At 37.1% G+C, this 24,924-nt stretch overlaps 1 protein-coding gene across 1 annotated transcript; it reads right to left on the bottom strand.

Moving 5' to 3' along the window:
- Positions 1-11,185: 11,185 nt before the first annotated feature.
- LOC139717263 (copper chaperone for superoxide dismutase-like) lies at positions 11,186-19,393 on the bottom strand. Its single transcript, XM_071628757.1, has 8 exons — positions 19,296-19,393; positions 17,815-17,887; positions 16,394-16,531; positions 15,540-15,720; positions 14,733-14,793; positions 13,416-13,493; positions 12,753-12,835; positions 11,186-11,661 (listed from the first exon to the last, which is right to left on the bottom strand). The coding sequence occupies exons 1-8, from the start codon at positions 19,314-19,316 to the stop codon at positions 11,505-11,507; spliced, it is 792 nt and encodes a 263-aa protein (XP_071484858.1). The 5' UTR covers positions 19,317-19,393; the 3' UTR covers positions 11,186-11,504.
- Positions 19,394-24,924: the final 5,531 nt, after the last annotated feature.

Here is a 24,924-nt window from a genome sequence, read left to right as displayed (position 1 = left end):
TGAGGAATAGCTCTCATTCTTTCCTTCCGGACCCCTGGTTATCTCTCAACTGACAAAGTTAATATAGGCCTAAGCACTCTGTAACCCGCTCCCCTTCCTATCCTCTCCCTCTACATTTATGTGATATAAAATTGCGCGCCATTTACCTCTATACTGGCAGGACAGACCAATGAAACCAGCGCTACATTGGCAGAAAGCGCCGAGACCATCGAGCGAGCAGTAGCCCTGTCGGTTCGTGCAGTCATTGGTCCGAGCGTAAAGCTCGTCGCACATGCGCATCAGTCGTTCTCCATCCGTTTCCAGCGTTTCGTCATCCTCTCCATCATCCCCACCGTTCCCATTATTGCTGCCTTCATCGCCATCGCCATTATCAACTCCTGGTGAATTAAAGATACAATAATAACAACAATCTCACTAGTTTCCTTACGTATACAATTTAGAGAAATTTAGTATCCACGTGTTTTTGTTTTGTTTTGTTTGTTTATTTGTTTGTTTGTTTGTTTGTTTGTTTGTTTGTTTGAATTAAGCAAATATCATATATTAATTCCTGCCCCTTTATTATGATGATTATAGAATTAGCTGAACACCTGCCAGGAAAAAAAAATACTGAGAACAAGTAACTAAATTTTTCTGAAAAGATGCCCCGATATTTTCTTCTTTTCAATGTGCTTTTGAATAACATTGTTGTAAGTGGACAATTATTTCTCTCCCTCTTAAAGATGATGACATACTGCAAATTAATGATAATTCCATTTTAGGAGGATACGCAAAGATACCACATTTTGCATGGTGTGTTCTTCATTGTTTTGTTTATAAAGCTTCAATAATATTTTCCAATACCTGCCGAATCTGTTGTTGGATGCTGCTCCATAGTTTCGGCGGTTGTCGGCTCCCATTCGTCGTCTCCGTCGTCACCGCCGTCACCGATCGGGGCATCTCGGGTGACCGTCTCGGGACGCATCGGTTCCGGCCTCTCGGTCCTTTCCACTATCAGCTGAGGGGGTAACGAGTCTGTCGGACGAATGCCGTCACCGCCGCTCTCGTCACCGCCATTCACGTCATCGTCATTCGCGTCACCACCATGTCCGTCTCCGGGTTCTGAGGGACGGGGGGGGGGGGGGAGGGAGTTATTTATCGTGAAGCCTTAGTAATGGGATGGAGGGGATAATGCAGCGGCTGTCAGATAAAGGTGATAACGAAGTCCATTGTAGTCATTTGTCATTGTCCTAAGGGTAATATCGTTTATCCTGCTTTCGGGTCTTTCAGATCCAGTCAATTTCCTTGCAGCCTAATCCTTTCGTTGTGATTTCTTTTCAGTATGAATCCTGTCAAACTTGTTTTTCATGGGCCTGAACATTTCTGGACAGGGACTCACTGTACGGCATAATGTCTTCAATAATCAGCTTTCATTTACAAGCGGCAGTTTCTAAGAGCTTTATACACACAAAACACCCCATTTTCTCTTTCAACTAAAGTAAGTAATGTTATATTGCTGTGTGGGGGAAAATTATATATTATGTACATTGTACTTCACAGACTTCCCTAATTGCAGCACATCATTGTTCGATCACAGGGAATGCGAAAAAGTTCCCACGCGATGGCGTCGCAGACAAATAAACACTGCGAACATGACGTCTACTTCGTATATCTGACGTCATCATGGTAGACCGATGTCTGTCATAACAGAACAGAACACGGCGTAACGTAACATAACGTAACACAACGTAGCATTGCATAACATAATGACATAATATCACCTCGCACCACATCGCATCACATTACATCACATGACATAACAATATAATGTACAGAATATACTATGAATCGTCTTCTCTTCACCATCTATAAATAGAAGATCCACCCAATATCAAGTTGACTTTAAAGACGAAATCCACTCCAAATTTTTAGCAATTTCAAAAGAAAGAGAGAAAAAAATATCCCTGCAAACCAGTGCAAGAAATATCAAAATTTAATAAGAAATAGGGTAGTTGTGACATTCTGAAATTTCAAAAAAAATCTGAAAACACTTCTTGACCAGTCGTAATGAATATTCAAATCAGCAAGTTGATGATGATGTCCTGCTCTCACAATTTCTTATTCATTTCAAATACAGAAATGACAAAGATCTCACTTCTCAGCTGTATCAATATAAAACTTGCTTTAAAAGTACTCAACGTTTAAAAAGAGCAAAACGGATTATGTTAACTCAAATGACTCAAATATTCATAAGGACTGGTCAAGAAATGTTTCCCGAAAAAAATGTGAAATTTCAAAATGTCATACTTTCTGATTTCTAATCCAATCTTCGTCCTATTTGAAAATTCTTTCTTTTAGAGTTTATTCATTTTGGGGGTGGATTTCCCCTTTAAAAACATAAGACAGAGAGAGAGAGAGAGCAAAATCGAGAGTCAGACTAATAAAAGCTTCGTTACAATAAGACCAAGATAGAAAACGTATGAATTGGAAAAAACAAACAAAAAAGATCACAGGATAATAATATTATGTCATGTGTAATTGTGCGTAGACTTAAACGATTGGGGTATATCATAGATCAAGACAGCTCTCCCAAAAATCAAATCATAATGATAATATTTTTTTCAGTTACGTAACAATCAAAGCTCATTCTGGATAAATTGCTACCAATTATGGAACAATTTGATGAGGAGAATGTAACGCCTCCTTTTACTTTCATTTCGAAGAAATGGAGATCTCGAGTGATATTCAAAACAACAGGAGAGTTTCGCGAAGGTTACATAATCACCTTATTTAATGTGTGCCATTGTGAGTGATGTTACTGTTCGGTACTAAACCACATAAAATATTTACACTTCATAATTATGTTTCTTCTTATTGTTCAGTATCAATACAACTCTCTTCGTCATGTTCATTTATTGTGATCAATTGGAATTTTCAATTTGATTTGAGCTCCCATTTCCACCCACTCGGTGACGCACCATGTTGATTCCTGATGGGGACAGGATTCTGGCAGAGGTTCCCACCCCACCCCGGTATGCAGACGCAGTGCGGTCCGATGAAATCGTCCGAGCAGTAGCCGTTCCCGCTGCACGAGTCCGTCCGCTCCATCATCAGCGCGCACGATTCTCGCTTGACGCGACGGACTGCAAAATGATTGAGAACTTCATCGATTTATTGATTAATCCATACTTGTTTACTTCGGGTTTAATAAGTCAATAAAATATACACGACATTCTTCAAATTCATCCCCACAATATACATGTATTGATACAACAGTGAATTAAACTGACAATTACGCACTGACCATTCTGACAGCTGAGAATATATGTCAATGACAGTAACGCAATAATGCATACTTTGCATTCTTTTTTCTGTTTTAAAAATTAATTGGAATATGAATCGGTTTCATATCCGCCACCAACCGAATCCGATTCGAGCAGTAGGCTAATGCTATTTATTCTCCTCGTATTATTGCTTTAAAATCATTTCCTTTCCTTTCATAACGATTGGTCTTTTCCTGTAAATGCCTATTTCTGGACTTCCATCTGTTGTTTGCGTGTTTCTTTTGTCTTATATAAATTTCGTTGTTATTAACTGCTCGTAGAAAAAAAAAAAACCTCTTAATCTAGAGATCTTACGGTGAAATCTTGCAAAGCTACGTTGTATACCCATACAACTTTGGGTTATAACACATAGTTCTTTGACATTGATGTCCAAATCTATGCTCTAATCACCTGAATTCCACATCCGAAAATAATCTTTATTGTACAAGACCATCGCAAAAGAAAAGTGGGATAAGCCATTTATGATTGTTTCAAAATGGCAATTTCTTTGATTCAATTGAACGATTTTCTGTTTGTCAATTACATGTATTTCATTTCGTACGAGAGCGAAAATCAAAACGTGTCATCGGTACATTTCACAATGAATATTTCATTTATTGGACAGCAAGGAAAATCCTGACTTAATATCGTTCTCGATTTTTCTTCTGTTTTTGTAAGTTGAAAAGAGAAGCAGGTCAATGCCTTAGAATTAGCTCTCTTTTGGTGAGGTGAAAGTGTAGCTGTTCACGATAGGAATATGGAAGTCATTAAAGCCGAAATAGGTACCATAACACTCCTGCTTTCTAGAACATCATGAAAAATATTAATGGGCAAAGTGCTTTTTTCTTGTCTCCTGAATGACGTCGTTAATAGAATTGCTTACTATCGACATGATCGATCTTACATATCGTCAACCTTCACAGCATTCGATTCTGTACATTAACTTGTCATCTAAAATCAATGTGAACGCCATATTGCTTAAAAACGAATAAACACCAAGGGGATGGAATACAAGACAGTAATCGCTCACAGCTTGGCGGAAAGACAAATTATTTTTGTAGCGCCATTGACCATGTAAAATCGATGGTCTTCATAAGCACAAAATTTTCAATAAATTTCCTTTTCATGATGAAGAGTTGTCAGAGAAACTCACCTACAGACTCAGCACTCACTGACAGCGAGCAGACAGCGATAGCTGCAATAACGATTCCAACTTTGACAGCCATCTTCGTTTTTTATCCAGTGATGCGCTCACTAAACCAAACCGGGTGTCAAAGATGGGCAAAGTATCCTAGTTCATCGGAGAAGAAACAGTTGTCACCCTATAACCGCAGCTTTTCCAGATGAAATAATGTGAAGAGATGTTTTGGGCGGCGCTGGTTCGTCGCTGGAATTATCTCTTTGTCTGAATTAAGGACCCTCGAATCCCATCCCAGCCAATGGGATAAGCCAATATTTAATGAGCACATTCGCACACTTTCACTCAGAGGCGAATCTTTTCATCGCTTCAGTCGGGAGAATAGGGCACTAAACAAAATTCCGAACACGATCATCAAATGGGTACGGAGGGAGGTCTTCTTTTATTTGCTTACCCTCTTCTTAAGAAGATCCTCTGGTGCCACTGCACTCCTGTTTCGGGTGACCATTGTGAACTTCTGTTCCAATTTTTGGCCCTTTTCTTTAAGGAAAAGGATTCTTCCTATGCCTATGTTTCATGCCAGATGCTCTCGTCTTGCTTTTCTTCCATCTGTTGATTCCTCATCTACACTGGTGTGTGTGTGTGTGTGTGTGTGTGTGTGTGTGTGTGTGTGTGTGTGTGTGTGTGTGTGTGTGTGTGTATGTGTGTGTATGTGTGTGTGTGTGCGTGTGTGTGTGTGCGTGTGTTTGTTGTTTTTATTTTACTTGTGCGCATGTTGGTTTGTGTGCGTATAAAGTAGATTGAAGCGATTTTAACATTCAAAATGTGCAATTTTTTATGAAAATGACCAACAGAGATGTGGTTTCAACTTCATAGGCGGTAGTTTACAACCTCATAAGAAGATGAGAATCTCGAAAGAAAAAACAGAAAGACACATTGTCTCTCTCTTTATGTAGGCCTAGATGTGTTCATGCGCATAATATGTATTGTATTCATATACAATGTACATACCGTAAAGACTGCTGTCAACAGTGTTTGGTGCAGAGAAAACTAACCCCATCATTTCAAGGAAACAGGTAAAACGCAAGAAACAAAAGTGATGTGTATAATCCATCTAACTTTATGAATTGCCACTGATACTCGTATGTTATCATTTCTCTCGTGTTCATTCAACACTCTATAGGATGGATTAGCACAACCCACTGCTAAATATTACGTAATTCTAGGATTGTTATGGAAATGACTTGATTGCCTCCAAGGTAGTTTATGGATTGATTTTAGTGGTAAGTTTGAAAGAAATAGATGATTACAATGATAACGTTCCCTACCCGCATTTAGATGCAACAAGAGATAACGGTGATGAACCGAAAATTGATTGTGGACGATTATAAAAAGAATCGAGTGAAAGGACGCAGAATGCACGCTTTCACTCAGTTGAAGATAAAGTAAAACTGACAGATAGATAAAGGGATGAGATTCGGGTGGATGGTGACTACAGAATAACAAAATAAACGAGGCAACAACGACATGTAGGAAAGCTGAAAAGCCGAGAGGCGAATCTCGAGGTCACAATAACATGTCCACCGGTTCTTTGTGTTTCCCCGAACGTTTCGGGCGATGCGGAATATCTATCCTGACACCTTGTCGTCTGTTTTGCCAACGAAGGCTTCCGCCATTCAAAGGATCTTACTTTCGTTGACGACTTCTTCCATTGGCTGAAAGTGATATGCCGAGGCAGTTTTGTTTTCTTTCTTTCTTGCACGGTCGTCTAAGCAGCGTCTAATCCATTGCTGCACCCCACCTACTTTTGTTCATGCAGTCAGAGATGTGGAGCAATTGCAAAAATTGATTAAAAATCAACAAGTGAGAAAGGGAGCGACAGATGGAAAGAAAGGACCAAGGAACGTGAAATAGGCACACAGTGGAAGACTGGCAGAGAGATAAATAGAAAGATAGTTAGATAGTATAGAAATATATACAGAGAGAGGGGGCGAGAGAGAGAAGAGATAAATAGATAGATGGATCCATAGAGAGGTAGTTGGATAGATTTTTCGTCGCTTTGACATTCTCATCGAAGAAAATTTCTTTTACGGAGGGAAGAAGGCTTTTCTCTGAACATTGGATATCATACTAATTCAACAATCTTCAAGTTTTGAAGTCGCACAGTCCAAATTAATACAACAGAAAGATAATCATGACCATTCTGGAAAATCCTTTTTATTGTCTCTACATGAGCGAGAATAAAATCGTTTACTGTTTGGGCAGACTCAAGATAACTTCTCACACAAGCAGATTCGTGCTCACGATCATTGATTGCGGCATAATGTTGACATATCTCTCCACTCCGCCTCTCTCAACTACTTCACTTGATGACGTAAGCAGAGCGCACACAGACATAATTATACAGCGTACTGCCTAATAGAAACAGGAATACTCTCAGCAAGAATTGTTACTCGAGCGAATGGACAATTATACTTGCAAACTAGCACTTGGAGCACTGTGCGTTACCATCAATTCGGCGTTCGTCAACAGACTATTCTATCCACGGTGGCGCCAGATCGATTGAAAGAAAAAAAAAGAACAAATTGATTATTATCGTGTTTCTGTACAAAAATAACCAGGTCTTCACAAATCTCTGGGCTGACCCTCTGCAGTTTTGTTTGCAGTGTACACTACTTGCGAAAAATTGAGAGAAGCAAAATATACTCTTTTCAGCAATGTGAATAAGTGTGTACTGTATTATGATACATCAGGGCTTGACGCTTCCTTTTATCCACTGGTGGCCCATTTTAGTCCAACACCCCCCCCCCCCCCCCCCCACACACACAGAAAAAAAGAAGGAAAGACATGGAGAGGCCAGAAATAAAATGAAATAGAAACACTCTCGTGATGTTATATATATATATGTGTGTGTATATTTGTTTATGCTCATTGTGTGAACGCTTTTATGAACACCATCTCGAAGGAAGAGTATCAAGCTGCATTGGTTTGCTTTGTTTTGTTTGTGTTGCTTTTTGTAATAAAGCACATTTGCCTGGTCATAGGATAGAAGACGTAAACGAATCTTTTTAAATTGAACTTTTCTCTATCTTGAGGAAAATTACTAGGATCGTAGATAAAATCAACAGGCGTTTCTGCCAGAGCTGTGACAGTGGGTCCTCCATTGAACCACTATCAACGTTAGCTGTGAATTTACGTTGGAAAAATTGACTTCATGTCTCCCTCTACGACCATCTCGACGTCAAATTTGTACGTTTACCATGATATCGTTTCTTTGGAGTTAAAACCAATCTGTAAACCCACACAGCAGTTTTTACTTCTTCCCTCAAGAGTAGGGCTGGTAAACTGAATAGAAAAAAGTCATGTACACTTAAGCAAAGGTAGATATTGAAGGTTAAGTGTACATGATTTTTTTCTTTTCAGTTTACTAGCCCTGCTCTTGTCAAACATTTTGCTGTCATGTTTGTTTTTAATGAAATGATATCGCCACGGATAAGCTAGATTACAGGATCAAAATCCCAACATAGATACTATGAATCATAAGTAAAGAACAAAAATATTAATCCATCCATTAATCAATCCGTCAACCTATCTAACCATTCCTCTATCCAACTTTCATCTATCTTCCATAACCTATCCATCTATGACCTACCTATCTCTCTACAGTGTATCTTCTATTCATCACTGTTTCTTTCAACAAACCATTGACATAATACAATCAAATAACCACACATTACTTCACCCAAAATCAGCTTACCCAAATTTAATGTGATTTTTCATAATCCATCAGTTCTAGACAATGGTGCAGGTTCTTGCAACACTGTATCACAATAACCATAGTACTGATTTGTTTTCATGCATTTTTGCAAAGATGATACTAATTACTCTAAAAGTGGAAATTGTCAGTGTGCAATTTTTTTTTTTTGCGCAACAAGTAGCTAGTGCAAAAATAAAAGCACACAAATATTTTTGCATGCCATATGTCCGTAAATAAGGACCTGATTCTGCTGAATTAAAAACATGCATAATTCATCTTATCCAGTCAAGCGCAAGAAAAAAAAAATTACTCACTCAAAAAATATCCACTTTTACATTATTAGACAATATAGCTGCTTTAAAACAGTTATAATCAAGAACAGAATACAAGCCAAATATTTGTCAAATCACATCTGTATTCAAAGTCATAATCCAAAGGGTTTGTGATCTGTATTAAGACAATGCCAATGAATAGCAGACATACATGTACAGAACACAACTTGATGCTACACATACTACATGTACCTCAATCACACTCTTAAGTGTGAACTGTACAGCTATCACATACAGCAGCTTTAGTGTAGTAAATTGTCACACAAATTTTCAATGTCAAGAACTGAAACAAAATGAAACTTCAGTAAGCCAATGCCTGATACATATACAATGTACATTGACATCTGCATTGATAAAGATTCAAAATGTTTTTACCACAGCATCTATTGGCTGAATACAAAAATGCTCTAATGGAATGAACTTCAGCATCTACAACTGAACTGTAAATGAAAGCCGTTGGTACACCTACTGGGGCCAGTTGTGGTTAATCAAGCACAGCCTACCACCTATGTGGGATGGCAACATCATTGGCTGAAGGTATGACTCTGAAATCTAATTGAATGCTAGATCATTGTAGGCCATCTCAATGCTTCCAACTGGTTTCCCATCATGGAAACATCGACTGTAGGTGCACTAAGAGGATACCTGTTATAGACATCATGTGATACATGTACAGTTGAACCTCTCGTATCCGGACAAGTCGGGACCAGGGCTCATCCGGATAAGGGATTTGGCCGGATACGGGAGACTCAATGCTTTATACATGTACATATACATACACATGTACTGATGTAGCCCATTGATTGTAGTACCACATGTAGTAATGTGTATACTGCAACCTTTTCATTGTTACACTCAGTAACAGACCCCAAAATAGAGGTTTGTGTTTGCAAGAATGAAATCATTTTCTTTCATAAAATTCTTGGGATGATTTACCTAAATAATTATTAAGAAATGTATCAAGTATTATGTAATTCATGTGTGTTTGTGTAGGAGTTCTCATGGAGTTGGGAATCCCCCTTTCCTCCCGTAATTATATAAAAAAAAAATCACGGCGAGATTGCGTCCGTATAATAGAGAGATCCGGATAAAGGGAGGCCGGATAATAGAGGTTCAACTGTATATCTGGGTCCCCAATCATATAGTAAGAGTTTTATATGTCACCCATCACACTGTATTCAATGTGACATCCTATCGACACAACTGACAATGAGGACATCAATCTAGAATTGTCATTATCCTTTAACATGGGCTGAAAAAAGACCATGCCAACATATGAAAGTGGTAAATGAGACTGCTGAAACTCACAAGATTTCATAATCTCATCTAACTTACGTTAACTGTATGTAAAACGCCTATATAACGGAGCAAAATGTGGAACCACAATATGCACAGGCTATGATTCAGAGTCCAAGCACGAAGTGCATTTGAATGATAAATTGTATTACTGAAATGACACAATAATTGTAGGAAGAGACAGACAATGGGGTTATATCATTGCTATAAATGTGTTCATGCCATAGAATTGGTTTGGAATGTTTACGACCTGAACAAATTTGCACAACTTACTTACTAGAAGAACATTTCTTCTTCTTCTTCTTTTTTGCTGCACTACATCTCTACAGAAGAAAAACAAAGCATGTCTTAGTGACAACAGAATATGAAATTACACACACCATGTTGATAGTTTTATGGGGCATGGTAAAGTTTTGAAATAATGAACTACATCGCATCTTTATTCTACTGACATCGTCACATTATCTTACCTCACAACATGGAAGACTAGGATTCACAAGAGGAATTTGGGAAATGTCTATCTAGCCACTCTTAAAATGCACTGAGCCAAAATCAAAGCTAGTGAAACATTCTATATGAACAATCAGTCAAAGATATAGTTTTTTCATATCATCACGGCATGTATGGTAAAACACAATATTTTCAAGAATTGGAGCCGACGGCCTTTTCCATGGCATGAAATTTTCGCAAATTGCCTCTAACATTCAATACATATAGTGTAGATGAGAACTTTCTCGTGCATTTTTATTTCGCGAATCTTGGCTCTTGCAAAATTAAAATGCATGCTAAAATTCCTCATTTTACAGTAAGCTGATAAAAACTATCTGAAAAAAATAACAAAGCATATCACAGATTCTTCTTGTCTGTAAGACTGTCTGTAAGACAGCAAATTTAAAGAGATAATAACTTTGCCTGTACATCTATATTGAGTTGTTACTGTTTAGCATACACCGATTTTCCATTTTGAGGTTATTATCATTATTCTTTTTTCTGATTTGTGCTGATCTGTGAGAGACAAAATGCATAACCATCAGCACATTCTAAAACTCAAAACAAGTTACAGATAGTCTTTATGGAAATATTGCCACACTGCCATAAGCATTAGACAGATGTTGAACTGAATCTCTACTTAACTTAAAAAAGTAATATAGAAACATAAGAAAACAAGGTTATTTCATTTACATGGAACATCACAATGGAGATTTTTTATCTACTAAGGATGCTATATACATACAAATTAGATCATACTCTGAATTCTTGTTACCTTTTTTAAGCATAATTACTGATCCCCAACTCCTGTATGAGAATGTCATTGTAGATTTTAGGACATTTCTACACTTTTTAAAACATTCTTTTTCATACGATGTTTTTACCTTCTATGGCATCGTAGAAAGCCTCACTTGGATTTTAAAAAAAAAAAATTATCTAAAGACAACTTACGGCAACATTTATAGTCTGTTATCATAATCGTTCCATTCCAAACAGAAAGAATTTTTACATATCTCACAATGATAGCTGCAAGCTGAATAGCCATGATTACACTACTCCATTGCAAGTTGGGAATGAGTGTTACCAACAATCTAAAAAAATATACATATGCATATTAATATACCATTACAAAATGGGCATACACCATTTAATAGTAATCGTTATTGCAATCAACCCCATTACCACAGAAGAGATCACAGTGCACTGGCCTTAGCCTTCACAAATTCACTACGTGCTTTCCCGGCTACTGGCACGTTCCGCTCATCCCAAAGGGTCACCCCATCACAAGCGCAGATCTTTTTTGTGTTCTCAAACAGGCCTGCAGACCTGGCAATGATCCCACAGGCAATCCTAAAACAAACAAACAAACAAGACAAATAAAATCTTCAGGGATAATAAAAATAGTGTCTTTTTCCCAGAGCAAACTGAGAAAAAAAAAAAAAATGTTTCAAAGGCAGGAAAGTGAATTCAGCAAATCCTCTCAAAATCTATCCAGAGAGTAGAAGCCTGTATTCAATGTGCATGTGCACAATTTTTGCTTATAAAATCACTAAAAAAGAAAATAAACTAAAAAGTCCTATTAATGGTTTACCCATGGTATGCAGAGGTTTCTTGCTATCTCAACATCTACTCACGAAAGAAGCAATAAATCTCACACTAATATTTCTGAATGACTTGCACAGTATGGGGTCTTTTTATTGGCCAGGTGCTTTTTAAGCCCCTCCTCATCTCTCACCAGTCAATACCTTCGATCCAGCTTTCTTCTTCTCCTAACTTCTCTCTATGACATGATCTTTTTCCCTTCCATCTACTTTTTCATCATAACTTGCAGAGGAAATGGGAGGGATGGGGAGGGGGACGAGAAGTTATACAGATATCTAGGAACTGAGGAAGTGTGCAACTAAGGTCTGGTAGGGTATTTTTAGACAGCTTAAGTGTGTGTGCAGGTGTGTGAGTGAGTGTATGCGGGTATTCATATGTGTGTGAGCAGGGAGATGACTCCTCCCTGGTGCGAGTGTGCACATGTGTATGTGTAACTTCGTGCGGGAGTTTGTGTATATATTCTTTTATATAAATTACAGAGATTTTTATTGAAATCATTCAAGACACTGTCCGTTCAATGCTTTTGTTTGTCTGTTTGTATACCACTATTATAATACGTGCAATATATGTTGTCTGCTCCTTTTCCTTTGTTATGCCAGTGGAAGACGAATTTCTGTATTTTTAACAGACAATAAAGTTCCTTGTCTCCTTGTATCCTTGTAGTAGGGTGATACAGGCGAAAAATGGACTGAGCTACAATTGTGCAGTAAACAAACATTCATCAAACACTCAACATTCAAAGCACACACTCACACGCATATCTTGTTGCTCTATTATTCTGACTCATATTTTGGCTCCAAACACCATCACTTCAGGGTGTAGGTATGAGATTTACTCACCCTACTCCAAATTTGGCACTGATTTGGGATGTGGCATCTGGCAGATCTCCTACAACCAGGGAACGACCGATGATATCCCACACCTGCAGCATGGTGGAACTATGATTATTTTCTGCTAGTCATCAGAAGCTACAATGAGCCTTTTAATGCTTTACATTCCTGTTGTTATTAGCAGCAAAGGCTGCTGGCATTAACATAAAAAAACAACACACATTAAAACTGTGAAACATTTCGATGCACCCTTTTGTCAGGGAAAGCAATGATGAAGATGATGAAATGAAAATGGAGATGGTGATGATGATGATCATAATAATGATAATAATGATGATCATCAATGTCATCATCATCATCATAACACTACCACTACTACTCTCATTACAAGTACTAATAACGATGATAACGATAACAACAACAGTGACAATAGCATGAATGAGAGTCTTAGAGTGTGCTTTTTCCATCTGCTTGATCATACAAAATGTAGCCCACGGTGCATAGGGCAGAGTAAAGGATAAACATGATAATTTGCATCTTCATCAGTAAAAACAAATCAACTTGCAAATCAATGTGACACCACAATATATTGTTGTTAGAGTGTCATATCACCACCAAACTCAGTGCTTCCTATCTAAAGGCATCAACAGAAGTTGTCTACAACGTGCCCACCTTGACCCGAGAGTTCTCCATCCTGAACAATGAACGACCGTTGCTTTCTGCGGTTATGACACCAAGGTCTCCAGTCAACTAATATGCAAGAGAACAGGCATGATGACCATCAACAAAGAGTAGGAAAGCATTCCCTCTTAAACCAGCCATTATCAAACAGGTAAGCAGAGCATTACACTGAAGGTCAGATTCAAAATTTGCTCAGACAATCTACTTTGGCATGACATTTGCCAAAAGTTCAAAGAGCATAGCCATTTGTAGTGTTGTTAAGACAGGGAAAACATTGGCACGGAGCTATGAAGTTTTGTCCAAGTTCACATATGTGAATGTGTTTCATATCTGAAGGAATACAGCTGACATTCAAGATGGGTAGACAAAGTCAGAATATAGGGCTAACCCAATAATACCATTTTATGAAACGTGTCGCAATGAGGATATGAGAAGCATAAATAATATGTTATTCTGTATTCCACAGGAGAGATCAAATCATTTTAGTCATGTGAAACATTAACAGGGAAAGTCACACATCTTTACACGAGGGCAACAGAAGAGAAACAACAAACCTGTGACAATTTCCACACAGAAGAAATGAGTAACAAATATCATCTTTGATAACATTTGATATGACTTCCAATGGGCACCTCAAGTCAAGCAGTAATAATTTCAATAGAGTCACAGGCATACACTTCATTTTTGTGCCAGAAACGTCACTTATTATACAATCCCTTTTAATGATGTCATATTAATAGAAAGTGATTAAGCACACGTTGATGAATAGAAATGTTAGACAAATTTGGTCTTGGTTGATGTCACTTCCTCATAGCAGACATTGCTAGAACAACCTTCTCAAAAGTCCTCACACAGCAATACAAAAAATTAAGCATAAATCATGCAACACAAACTGTAAGACACCCAGTTGAACCTCATACATAAAAACACAATCATTTAAAGGAACTGTCATGTTCTTTTGTCAGCAATCTCAATTTCTATGCAAGTGTAATCTGCATAACTTCTGAACAGTTTTGCATGTTCAAGTACTATTCAGTCTTCACAGGACAAAGAAGTGGTAAACTTCCAGGAATGATGTTGCCCTACAATGATAACTTCAATACACTAACAAACCTCACCACAATAATTTTGTCCGGTATTCCTTGTTGCTATAAGTTTTACAGATAAGGAATAACACCTGTACCAGGCAACCGGTATCCCATCGTCTTGAAGGCCCCCTAGTAGCTTGCTCTGGTATTCTCCGAAGTCAATGATTTCACTACCTTCCAGATGGTCTTTACAACCTTGAACAAGTACGTTAACGCTCACCTTTTCAGACGATGCCGACTGTCCATGGAGAAATCCCCTTGCATCAAACACATTTCCACAGCTGAAGGAATAAGAGTTTGTGACGAAAAACCATCATGACAGTATTACAAATTACATTGCAACCATTTTTAGAAGTACAGGCTATTTTACATAAAAGAAGTAGTGTCTCATTTGTTCAGCATTTCTGGGGAAAGTGCTTAGGGTTGCAGATAGCTCTGCAACTGTGAGCATCATTCTAACTCTGATGATAATTTGAGAACATTGAAGGTGCCTTGAACATACAAACATTGCTTATCAAAAGATATAGAATATTGTTTGCTAATAAGAGAATTATAAATAAACTTCAATTTGTATTCCTGCAATAAAGTTCTCGCTGAAAAAATGGGCAAGAATCAAAAGCCCACTAGACTATCATTTCTATCACACTGCATCCCCCTGAGAATCAAATTTTTTGCTTCATATGAAGTTCATCAGGCACTTCAACTTACAGGACTGCGTATGAATCTAATGAATACAGAGGACTCGCACTATAACAAGGTCCTCAGGAAAGGCAGTTTTCTCTGGTTACATCGAAATTTCATTTTAACCAAACATATAAACAATAAAAACATAGAGAGGATAATGTTACCGGGTGAATTTTTATTTCATTGTAACCAGAATTTTCAACCTAGTTTGTTATAACAGGAGTGCACTGCACTATATTGAGACGATGAGGTTTGTCTAAAACGATAGAAACTTCTCAAAGCCTCCGCCTTAAATATCTTTACTGGTAAATTCCAACATTATCCCACAGAGAGACAACAGTACCTGGAACAGCCATCTGAAATGTCTCCAAATTCGTGAATTCTCAGGGAATGGTTGCCAGGTGACAGACCGTCAATTGTGCCCTCTACGATGCAGTTGTCTTCAGCCACTTGTAGCAATCTCACCACACCCCTCACTGGGTCTCCAGTCTCGATCATACAAACAGCTGCACCAAGATGCTTGCCTTCAATATAATGAAACACAAACAAAACAGAATGTCTAAACAGAGCCTGCGAAATATATCACTAGAAGTAAGAAATAATGACATCATTCTATACAATGCACGATCAAGAAGACACTGAATGAAAAAAAAAGAAATGAATACATGTATACAAAAAGATACAAAGTATGAAATATTTCATTATTCACCTTTACATCACCGTTCATAATGCAGTAAAAAACAGGAATGAAACTATCTCTGAGTTCAAAGGAATAAATATATAGAAAAAATGTTTTTTCCTAAATTTTGAAAATCAGTGGACATAGCAAGCCCATTGTGCAGAAGCTATTTTTCATCCCTGCTTATCTGTGATACAATGTGTGCTATCACACAGAATACTACATCATTCATGCCTGGCAGTATGTATTAATTGACCTTGCAGTGTAATTATTTTCATTCTTGTCCGATAAAATTCTTCATACACTGTTCTGCTGTGCTGATGCAGAACTGTGCACTTTCTTAGAAACAAATAAAGAATGATATCTTGTATTTGTTAACATATTCCCATGCTATGGGACATGAAAGCACTAAGGAACCATGAAGCGTCACTCTGTTACAAACATTACTGTAAACGTTTACACTAACATCCCAGACTAATATCAATGTCTTTTCTAGATAGCAACTTCCGTGAGCATACCTGTTATGTTTGACCCCTGACCTTTGAAGACAGCCTTGCGTCCACTGGACTCAAGGATTTCTTTGACCTCTGCTGAAGGCAGGACTGTGGTAATGACAACCTGCTCCTGGGATAGGTTGATGTCAACTTCGTGGATGCCTTGAAGTCCATCACAGATTACAAAACAAAATCACAAAATCACATGAGATTCTAAAGTGATACTCTGCCAAAAAAAAAACAAGCTCTACACACTACAAGACAAAATTGTCATAGTGGGATTTCCATCAACATTTGCTTCATTGTTCTTATCCTTTTATGATCAAGTCCAAGGAAAATAATTTTAGTCTTTTCTCTTATACGTCCCCCCAAGAAATGACTTCCCTGCAGTTGTACTGACAAAGGCGAACATTATGCTACATTATTATGATTGCACATGTGAACCTGTGTTAACGTGTGTATGATGCCTTTTAAAAGTGCATAAACATACAAGAAGCCTGACCAGACACTGTGCTTTGCACGGCATCAGACAATCGGTTCTGGCATCAACAGCGCTACACCCTCAACAAAATTACAAAGCTGATGAAAATTAATATATTCTATCAAAAATTCTACATTATACTCATATAATGTTATGATATGCTTGCACTATAGTGTGGTAAATCAGTCCTCATCAAGCCCTCGCGCCACATCCATGGAGCAAAAAACTGCATATTTCTAATCGCAATCCCTGACCATGAATTCCATCATTGCACAATTCGAAATACCAACTTTGAACAATACAAGTTGTGCATCATGCTACAAACATTTTCCATGCGTGCGCCAAATCCAAATAGAGTTCCACGGCATGCGCTGCTTGAGTATACCGGCGCACGATCAACAGTTCTGTGGCACGCGCTGCTTGAGTGTACCGGCGCACAAGCGACAGCATGACCTTTGAAAGTGCATCACGAGGACAGTCCGGCTCTAGCAGTGACTTACTGTGCGGAGAAATGTAATCTACAGTGTGCACACAATGCAATAAATCTTCACTTTTGGTAAGTTGTAAATTGTATGTAGATGTGAATATATCAATTACATTGATAGCATGGAAATGATGATTAATTGATGAAGATTTTCATGATGGATGTGAGGTAACAAACATGATGTCATGAATCCAAAATCAACCTCATTGTTGTGAGTCAGTTTGTGTTTCAGATCCCAGTTGTACAGCCCAGACACGACTTCCGTACAGCCACAGGGATGTGTTTCCAACATGTAAAATGTTATCTACAAAATTTTATGCCATCCTCTTGCTCATTATCAGTTACCAGGAAACTCAATTCAATTTTGATAATAATTTTCAAAGACATGCTGAATAAATGTGATATTTTAGTCTTACTTATAGTAATCCCATTATAATATGACCTGACTAAATGTAGAATCAAACTTGAGCACACACTTACCTTCTATGCCACTCAAGGAATTCTTTATGGAGTTCACACAGCTCTGGCATGTCATCTGCACAGCAAACTCCATCTGGAAATTGAAAAATGAACACAAAACACATGTAGCATCACCACAGGTGGAAAAAAATGCTGCAAAAATACTTCACTCACACAAATAAAAACAAAACAGACTAGAAAAAAAAAGGATCCTTGAGTTTGTATTCACCATAGGGGAACAAAAAAACTGAGAATATAATCTAAAAGCAAACCTGCCAAGTGCTATAATATATTATCTAGATCTAGAAAACCTGCACCAAGATTCCACCTCCCATGCCAACAGTTGACAACACACTAACATTAGTTTAGAGGATACAGTAGGTGTACCTGGTAGTCGAATCTTAGATGGCATTATGGTTGAATTACAGGCAGCATGCCTTACTTACTGTATATTCTTTTTTTTTTTCCAAAAAGAGATCATGACTTATCTATATCCCTGGCCAGCATGGCCGGGAGCAGGAGGGCACCAGTGCACTCCCATCCTAGATCAGGAAATTGTGTGGAGTCCATCACGCACATACAGGCCAGGGTCCCTCCTCGTCTAGCTCTCTACACAGAGCTAGGACAGAAAGATCCGTCTGTCCGCAGGAGTCGTGTTTTTTTTTTTTTTGGTTTTGTTTTTTTGTTTTTTTGTTTTTTTACATTATCACTCTTCTTCGGAGGGGATTCATGAAGCCAGACACATGAAGCAAGGCACAGTCTCCACCGAACATATCCCAGACGACCAGATGCAGACCGATCTTTCGGTCAACACACAGCTGTGCTTCCCATCGGCCATGGTGTGTGGTCATCAGGCTATTCCTTTTCATATGACAGCAACTAGCAACTCTTGCTAGAAATATAGAATAGCAACTTCCAAAAGCGAGAGCCAATCAGCAAGCTGGATTCCAGCCATTCCAGCAAGAGTTGCTAGTAAATTTAGTAGTACTATTAAACTTAGGTAGGCCCTAGAGAGGCCCTATCACTATTTAAAGTTTATTTTCGACTAAAAATCTGAAAGACCAGTTTCTATCTTGTCATCGGCATCGGGAATTTGTTCCGCGGAGACTGCGTCTGGCTTCACGGAACTGTGGTGAACGTATAAAAAAAAAAAAAAAAATGGTAAAAAAAAACAAAAACAAAACACACAACAAAACTCCTCTGGAGTGAGTGTGAGGCTACACACATTGCACACAACAGGCGTAAATATTCATAAATGAATGATACACGCCAAAAAATCAAAATAACAACAACAACAGCATGCATGTGCAGAGCCCCTGCCCTGAGCAGACGTACGACGACGGTGCAGCGCAGCGTAAGCTAACATAACAAACACCGCAATAAGCATGTGGGACTACTGATAACCATATCATGCCGAGTGGCCCTGAGCTGTTTTCTTCCAATGAGGACGATGAACCACCAGAAATCTGATTTACACTTACTAAGCACATACAAAAACTTACGCGTGAGGGTGTAGAATCCATGTTGGCACAGTTGAAAACTGAATTGCACGTATTTACAGATCAAATGTTAAGCCCTCAATAGCTAGCTCGTGACAGTGACACGGTACAGCGCTCGCGATCGTTGAGCGTCGAGATCGCATTCGCTTGCCCGCGATTTGACGGGTGTACAACATGTACAAAATGTACATACACCAGAGGCTTGTGCCTGTGTGAAATCCTTTCCGATTGATGTTAGCGATTCGATTCCTATTCAATCCGACTCGATCTCCTTTGAGTGCTCTGTGTATACTCGGTATGCGACTGACTGCACCAAGTGGGCATGGCACTGTGCACAATGAAGTTCAGTCTCGACGCAACGATGACTTGCAATATTGGAATTATGATCTGATAATCAAATTTGTTTTGGTTTGTTTGTTTTGATCAGATTTAATAAACGGGGAAAGATTCATACGTAACAGTCGTATTCAAACCATGGTATTTGTTTCCCTATGTTTCATGAAAGTGTTACAGATACAGTATAGGTCATCGTCTATACAGCAGCCCGTATTTCGTCTTATCCTTTTTGTCACTGTTTAAAAATGAGAGTGGTTATTTCATTTCATTTCATTTTATTGTTTATGTATGATACAATGTAATCAATTATGTCAACTGTCAGTAATAAACATACATGGTTCATAATAATTCATGGCTGATTTTGCACATGACAGGTAAGCAGATCATTGTGACAAAGAACGGAGACATAATATTTTTTTTTTAAGTCTAGGTACCATATGTATCACCCCTAAATGTAATATCAACGCTAAATGTAATATCGACCCTAAATGTAATACACCTTAACCCTAAATGTAATAACAACCCTAAATGTAATACATTTTAACACTAAATGTAATAATCGAGTCAACCCTAAATGTAATACATTTTAACCCTAAATGTAATAACCGGAGACAACCCTAAATGTAATACATGTCAACCCTAAATGTAATATCGACCCTAAATGTAATACATGTCAACCCTAAATGTAATATCGACCCTAAATGTAATACTTTTTAACCCTAAATGTAATATCGACCCTAAATGTAATACATCTTAACCCTAAATGTAATATCGACCCTAAATGTAATACACCTTAACCCTAAATGTAATAACAGCCCTAAATGTAATACATTTAATGCTAAATGTGATAACAATCCTAAATGTAATTCATGTCAACTCTTAATGTAATTGACGCTTAATGTAATTACCACCCTAAATGTAAAAACCTCATTATAGAGAGTGTAACCAACGCAGAATATCGGGCAAAAGGTCAGGGGGTATATGAAGGGGATATGACGCAACTTTTTATAGCACTCTTGAAAGAGCAGCAATAGCTACTTAGATTTGTTTTTGTTGTTTACTCAGGTAAAGATCACACAGTCTTATTAATTCCTTTGTTTGCTGCAAAGTTAATTAGGTACATTCGACAGAGTTTTTCTTTATCATACAATCACATAAACATTTTGTATTCCAATCTTCATTCAATTTTCATGTTTGTTTAAAGTTTTGATGAAAAAGAAAAAAAAATGGGCAAAAATTCTTTGCGAGGAAATTCTGAATATGAATAATATTGCAAGAAAAAAAAAACATATACCTACTGATGAAACGGGATGATAAAGCGAGTAGATTGAGAAAATTAGAAATTAGAAAGATTTAGAAAGATTTCGCAAATTTGTTTACGAACCATCATTATCTATGTAATGTTTCAATGACGAAATATCTGTCACATATTGAGATGGCAGCAAATCACTGTCCGAAATATTAGCCTCATGACATTGTTCACGACTCCTGGTAATCACGACTATACTTACACGAAACTGGGACAATAATTGGTCTTGGGGAGGGTACACGAAATTAATTTAAAAATGCCAGTAAAGCAAAAAGAAATAGATGTCTTTTTTATCATCTTTGAGTCACCATTTATATATTGACTTTCCTATGAAATATGAATGTATGAGTAAGGCAAACTGACTTAACTTTTGCTCATTTTTTTTCTTTTTCAACAAAACTCTAAGCAATAATGAACACTGAATAAAGATTGGAATACAAAATGTTGATGTGATAGCATGATAAAGCTAATAGATTTAAGAACTATGTCACATGGACCTAATTAACTTTGCAGCAAACGATAGATTTAATAAGACTGTGTGATTTTTACCTGGGTAAACAACAAAAACAAGTCTAACCAACTATTATCGTTCTTTCAAGAGTGCGAGAGAAAGTTGCGTCATATCTCCTTCGTATACCCCCTGACATTTTGCCCGATATTCTGCGTTGCTTACCCTCTCTATATAATCAGGTGTATACATTTACGGTCGTAATTACATTAAGCGTTGAATATATTATATTTGATAGGGTTGACATGAATTACATTAAGGATTATTATCACATTTAGAGTTAAAATGTATTACATTTAGGGTTGTTATTACATTTGGCGTTAAGATGTATTACATTTAGGGTCGGTATTACATTTAGCGTTAAGACGTTTTACATTTAGGGTCGATATTACATTTAGGGTTGAAATGTATTACATTTTGGGTTGTTATTACATTTAGGGTTGAGGTGTATTACATTTAGGGTCGATATTACATTTAGGGTTGAAATGTATTACATTTAGGGATGTTATTACATTTAGGGTTGAGGTGTATTACATTTATTGTCGATATTACATTTAGGGTTAAGATGTATTACATTTAGGGTCGATATTACATTTAGGGTTAAAAAGTATTACATTTAGGGTCGATATTACATTTAGGGTTGACATGTATTACATTTAGGGTCGATATTACATTTAGGGTTGACATGTATTACATTTAGGGTTGTCTCCGGTTATTACATTTAGGGTTAAAATGTATTACATTTAGGGTTGACTCGATTATTACATTTAGCGTTAAAATGTATACATTTAGGGTTGTTATTACATTTAGGGTTAAGGTGTATTACATTTAGGGTGGATATTACATTTAGCGTTGATATTACATTTAGGGGTGATACACCATACAGGAGGATCCCCAGTAAGCCGGGCTTAATCCTTTCTTTGCCAATGAGTCAAATGCGCACAAATTTCACACACACAAACCTATGGACAGGAAAGTAATGTGGCAAACAAAGGATTAACTGGGGCCTCATGAACAAAGAAGTAAACAGTTTCAACCAACTATTGACTTACTTAACTACAACAAAAACAAACTATTTCACACAACAAAACATACACGGCCATGTACACAGGTGATGCTACGAAAGAAAAACAAAGAAATATATTATTGTTATAATTGACACGACCGTCATGAAAACTCAAAGAGAAGTTACAGTTTCTGTAAATTCTCTTTGTTTTATTTCCTTAAAATGCATGACTGTCGCATAACGGGCATCCATATGAACAAGTTGTATGATAAAAGTAGGAATAATTGTCTATAAATCATGCTTATCATTGTTGTAATTCTTCAGTGTCGCATACTACTAGCTAGTATAGTACCATATATCATATATCATTGTCACCGTTGCCATTGTCACCCATGATCATCGCTAATACAGTGGTGGATCCAGAGGGGGGCGTACCGGGCGCGCCCCTCTCTTTATTTGTTGTTAAAACAAAAGACATAGAGAAAAAAATGAGATGAAACCCGGAAGTACCATCGGAAATACTGTTTGCGCTCACCCCCCCCCACCTTTACAGAATTCCTGGATCTGCCCCCTGGTTAATATAATATCACTGTTCTATCATTAGGAATAATATCCCATGGGTATAGCAAAAACAAAAACAAAAACAAAAACAAAAACAAATTCAAAAACAGTATAGATAAGATTTTTTTAACCCCTACAGAGGTACTTTATTCATTCATTTCCAAAGCTTCACATCAAATGATTTCTTTCTTTTTTTTTTAAACAATGAATGAGCACATACTCAAAAAGTACAGATTCTTCATTGGTTATCAAGTAAATGATTTCATCATGTTTGTTACAATCTCAGAAACATTATCTAACAATATTTCATTTCCAAAACTAATCCATATTTTCAAACTATTGTATAAATGCCCTTGAAATAAATGTTAAGATAATATAACACGTGGAAATAAGTATGTTTATTTGATGGGTGATTAAAATATTGACTTACTGAAAAATGGATGCAAATACATAATTATGTACCTCACAAAAATTTGTTGGCATCCTTAATTCGTATGCTCTTTATTCCCACATCTCCAGAGCAACTCGCATTTCGACAACATCACAAACTCTCCTTGACAATATTATCATTTTCAAATAATTATACCTCATGACACTTGTTCCAATGGAATTTGGTATTATGACATTTCAGACCATTTACCGATATTCACTATCATTGACTAGCTACATTTTACGCCGCCTATACCCCAGCTTAAGAAAATGCATAGGAAAGAAACTCTCATGAATATTGAATTATTGATTTCTGATTTGATAAATGAAGACTGGTCAGAGGTGTTTCATGAGTCCAATACTGACAGGGCCTATGATATATTTATATGAGAGAAATATGCCGTTAGCCCTCACAAAAACAAACAGAAAAAATAGAAAACCTTGGGTAACCAAAGGTACCATACAATCCATAAAAACCCGTAATAAATTATATGAATTAGCATTGAAAGGTAAATCAGAATCTCAATATTCAAAATATCGCTTCTATATTTTATAGAAATAGACTTACCTCAGTGATACGACATTCCAGAAAGCTTTATTACTAACGGAAAATTGAATCACATAAAATTGATATAAATGCGCTTTGGAATACAGTCAATGTTTTATTGGGGAAAATCTCATAACGACAAATGTAATTTATATGTTGATGATGAGCTGGTAAACGATCCACTCAAAATCGCAGAAGAATTAAATACGTATTTTGTTGAGATGGGTCCCCGTCTTGCCTCTACCATAGATTCGGGAAATGCTCATTTTACTCAATACTTACCGTCATCTCCTCCAAAATTCTTTATTTCTTACGCCAACAAGTCGTTATGAAATCATTAAAACAGTCAAGGAACTTAAGACTAGCCATCCTAAAGGCTATGATGGGTTTAGTATTAACCTTGTTTAGCAGATAATAAACCACATAGCCGACCCATTATCTCGTATTTTTAATTTATCGCTTTCTTCTGGTCAATTCCCAAACTCATCAAAAATAGGCAAGGTTATACCGATTTACAAGAAAGATGACTCATCTCAAATGAAGAATTGTCATCCAATTTCTTTGCTTCCTGCCCTATCAAAATTTTTAGAAAAGATTCTACATGAAAGACTTTATGGGTTTCTGAATGATAATGCATTATTAGTTTCTAATCAATTTGGTTTTAGAAAAAAAACATCATTATACTGATTATGCAAATATTGAATTACATGAGCAAATTATTGAATCGTTTATGAGACAAGAACATGTTATCGGGATTTTCATGGATCTGAGCAAGGCGTTCGATACCATAGGTCATAATATTTTATTGGTTAAATGCAGAAATACGGTATCCGCGGCCAAGCTTTAAATTGGTTTAAAGATTATTTGCACAACAGAAAGCAGTATGTGTTTTACTAATCGACTTAGTCCAATAAACAAAACGTTCCCTGGTGTCCC

Source organism: Diadema antillarum, unplaced genomic scaffold (genome assembly GCF_040938485.1).
Source record: "Diadema antillarum isolate AM-2024a unplaced genomic scaffold, OU_Dant_1.0 scf00000074, whole genome shotgun sequence".
NCBI lineage: Eukaryota > Metazoa > Echinodermata > Echinoidea > Diadematoida > Diadematidae > Diadema > Diadema antillarum.
This window is presented reverse-complemented; position numbering and strand designations above follow the sequence as displayed.

What these genes read in the sequence shown, in the direction of transcription:
- LOC139717263 (XM_071628757.1), bottom strand. Translation starts at nt 19,316, where the DNA reads ATGGATTCTACACCCTCACGC. An exon ending in TGGAGAACTCTCGGGTCAAG is followed by an intron (nt 12,836 to 13,415) that starts GTGGGCACGTTG and finishes ACCATGCTGCAG; the next exon opens with GTGTGGGATATCATCGGTCG. An exon ending in AGTGCCAAATTTGGAGTAGG is followed by an intron (nt 11,662 to 12,752) that starts GTGAGTAAATCT and finishes TGTTTGTTTTAG; the next exon opens with GATTGCCTGTGGGATCATTG.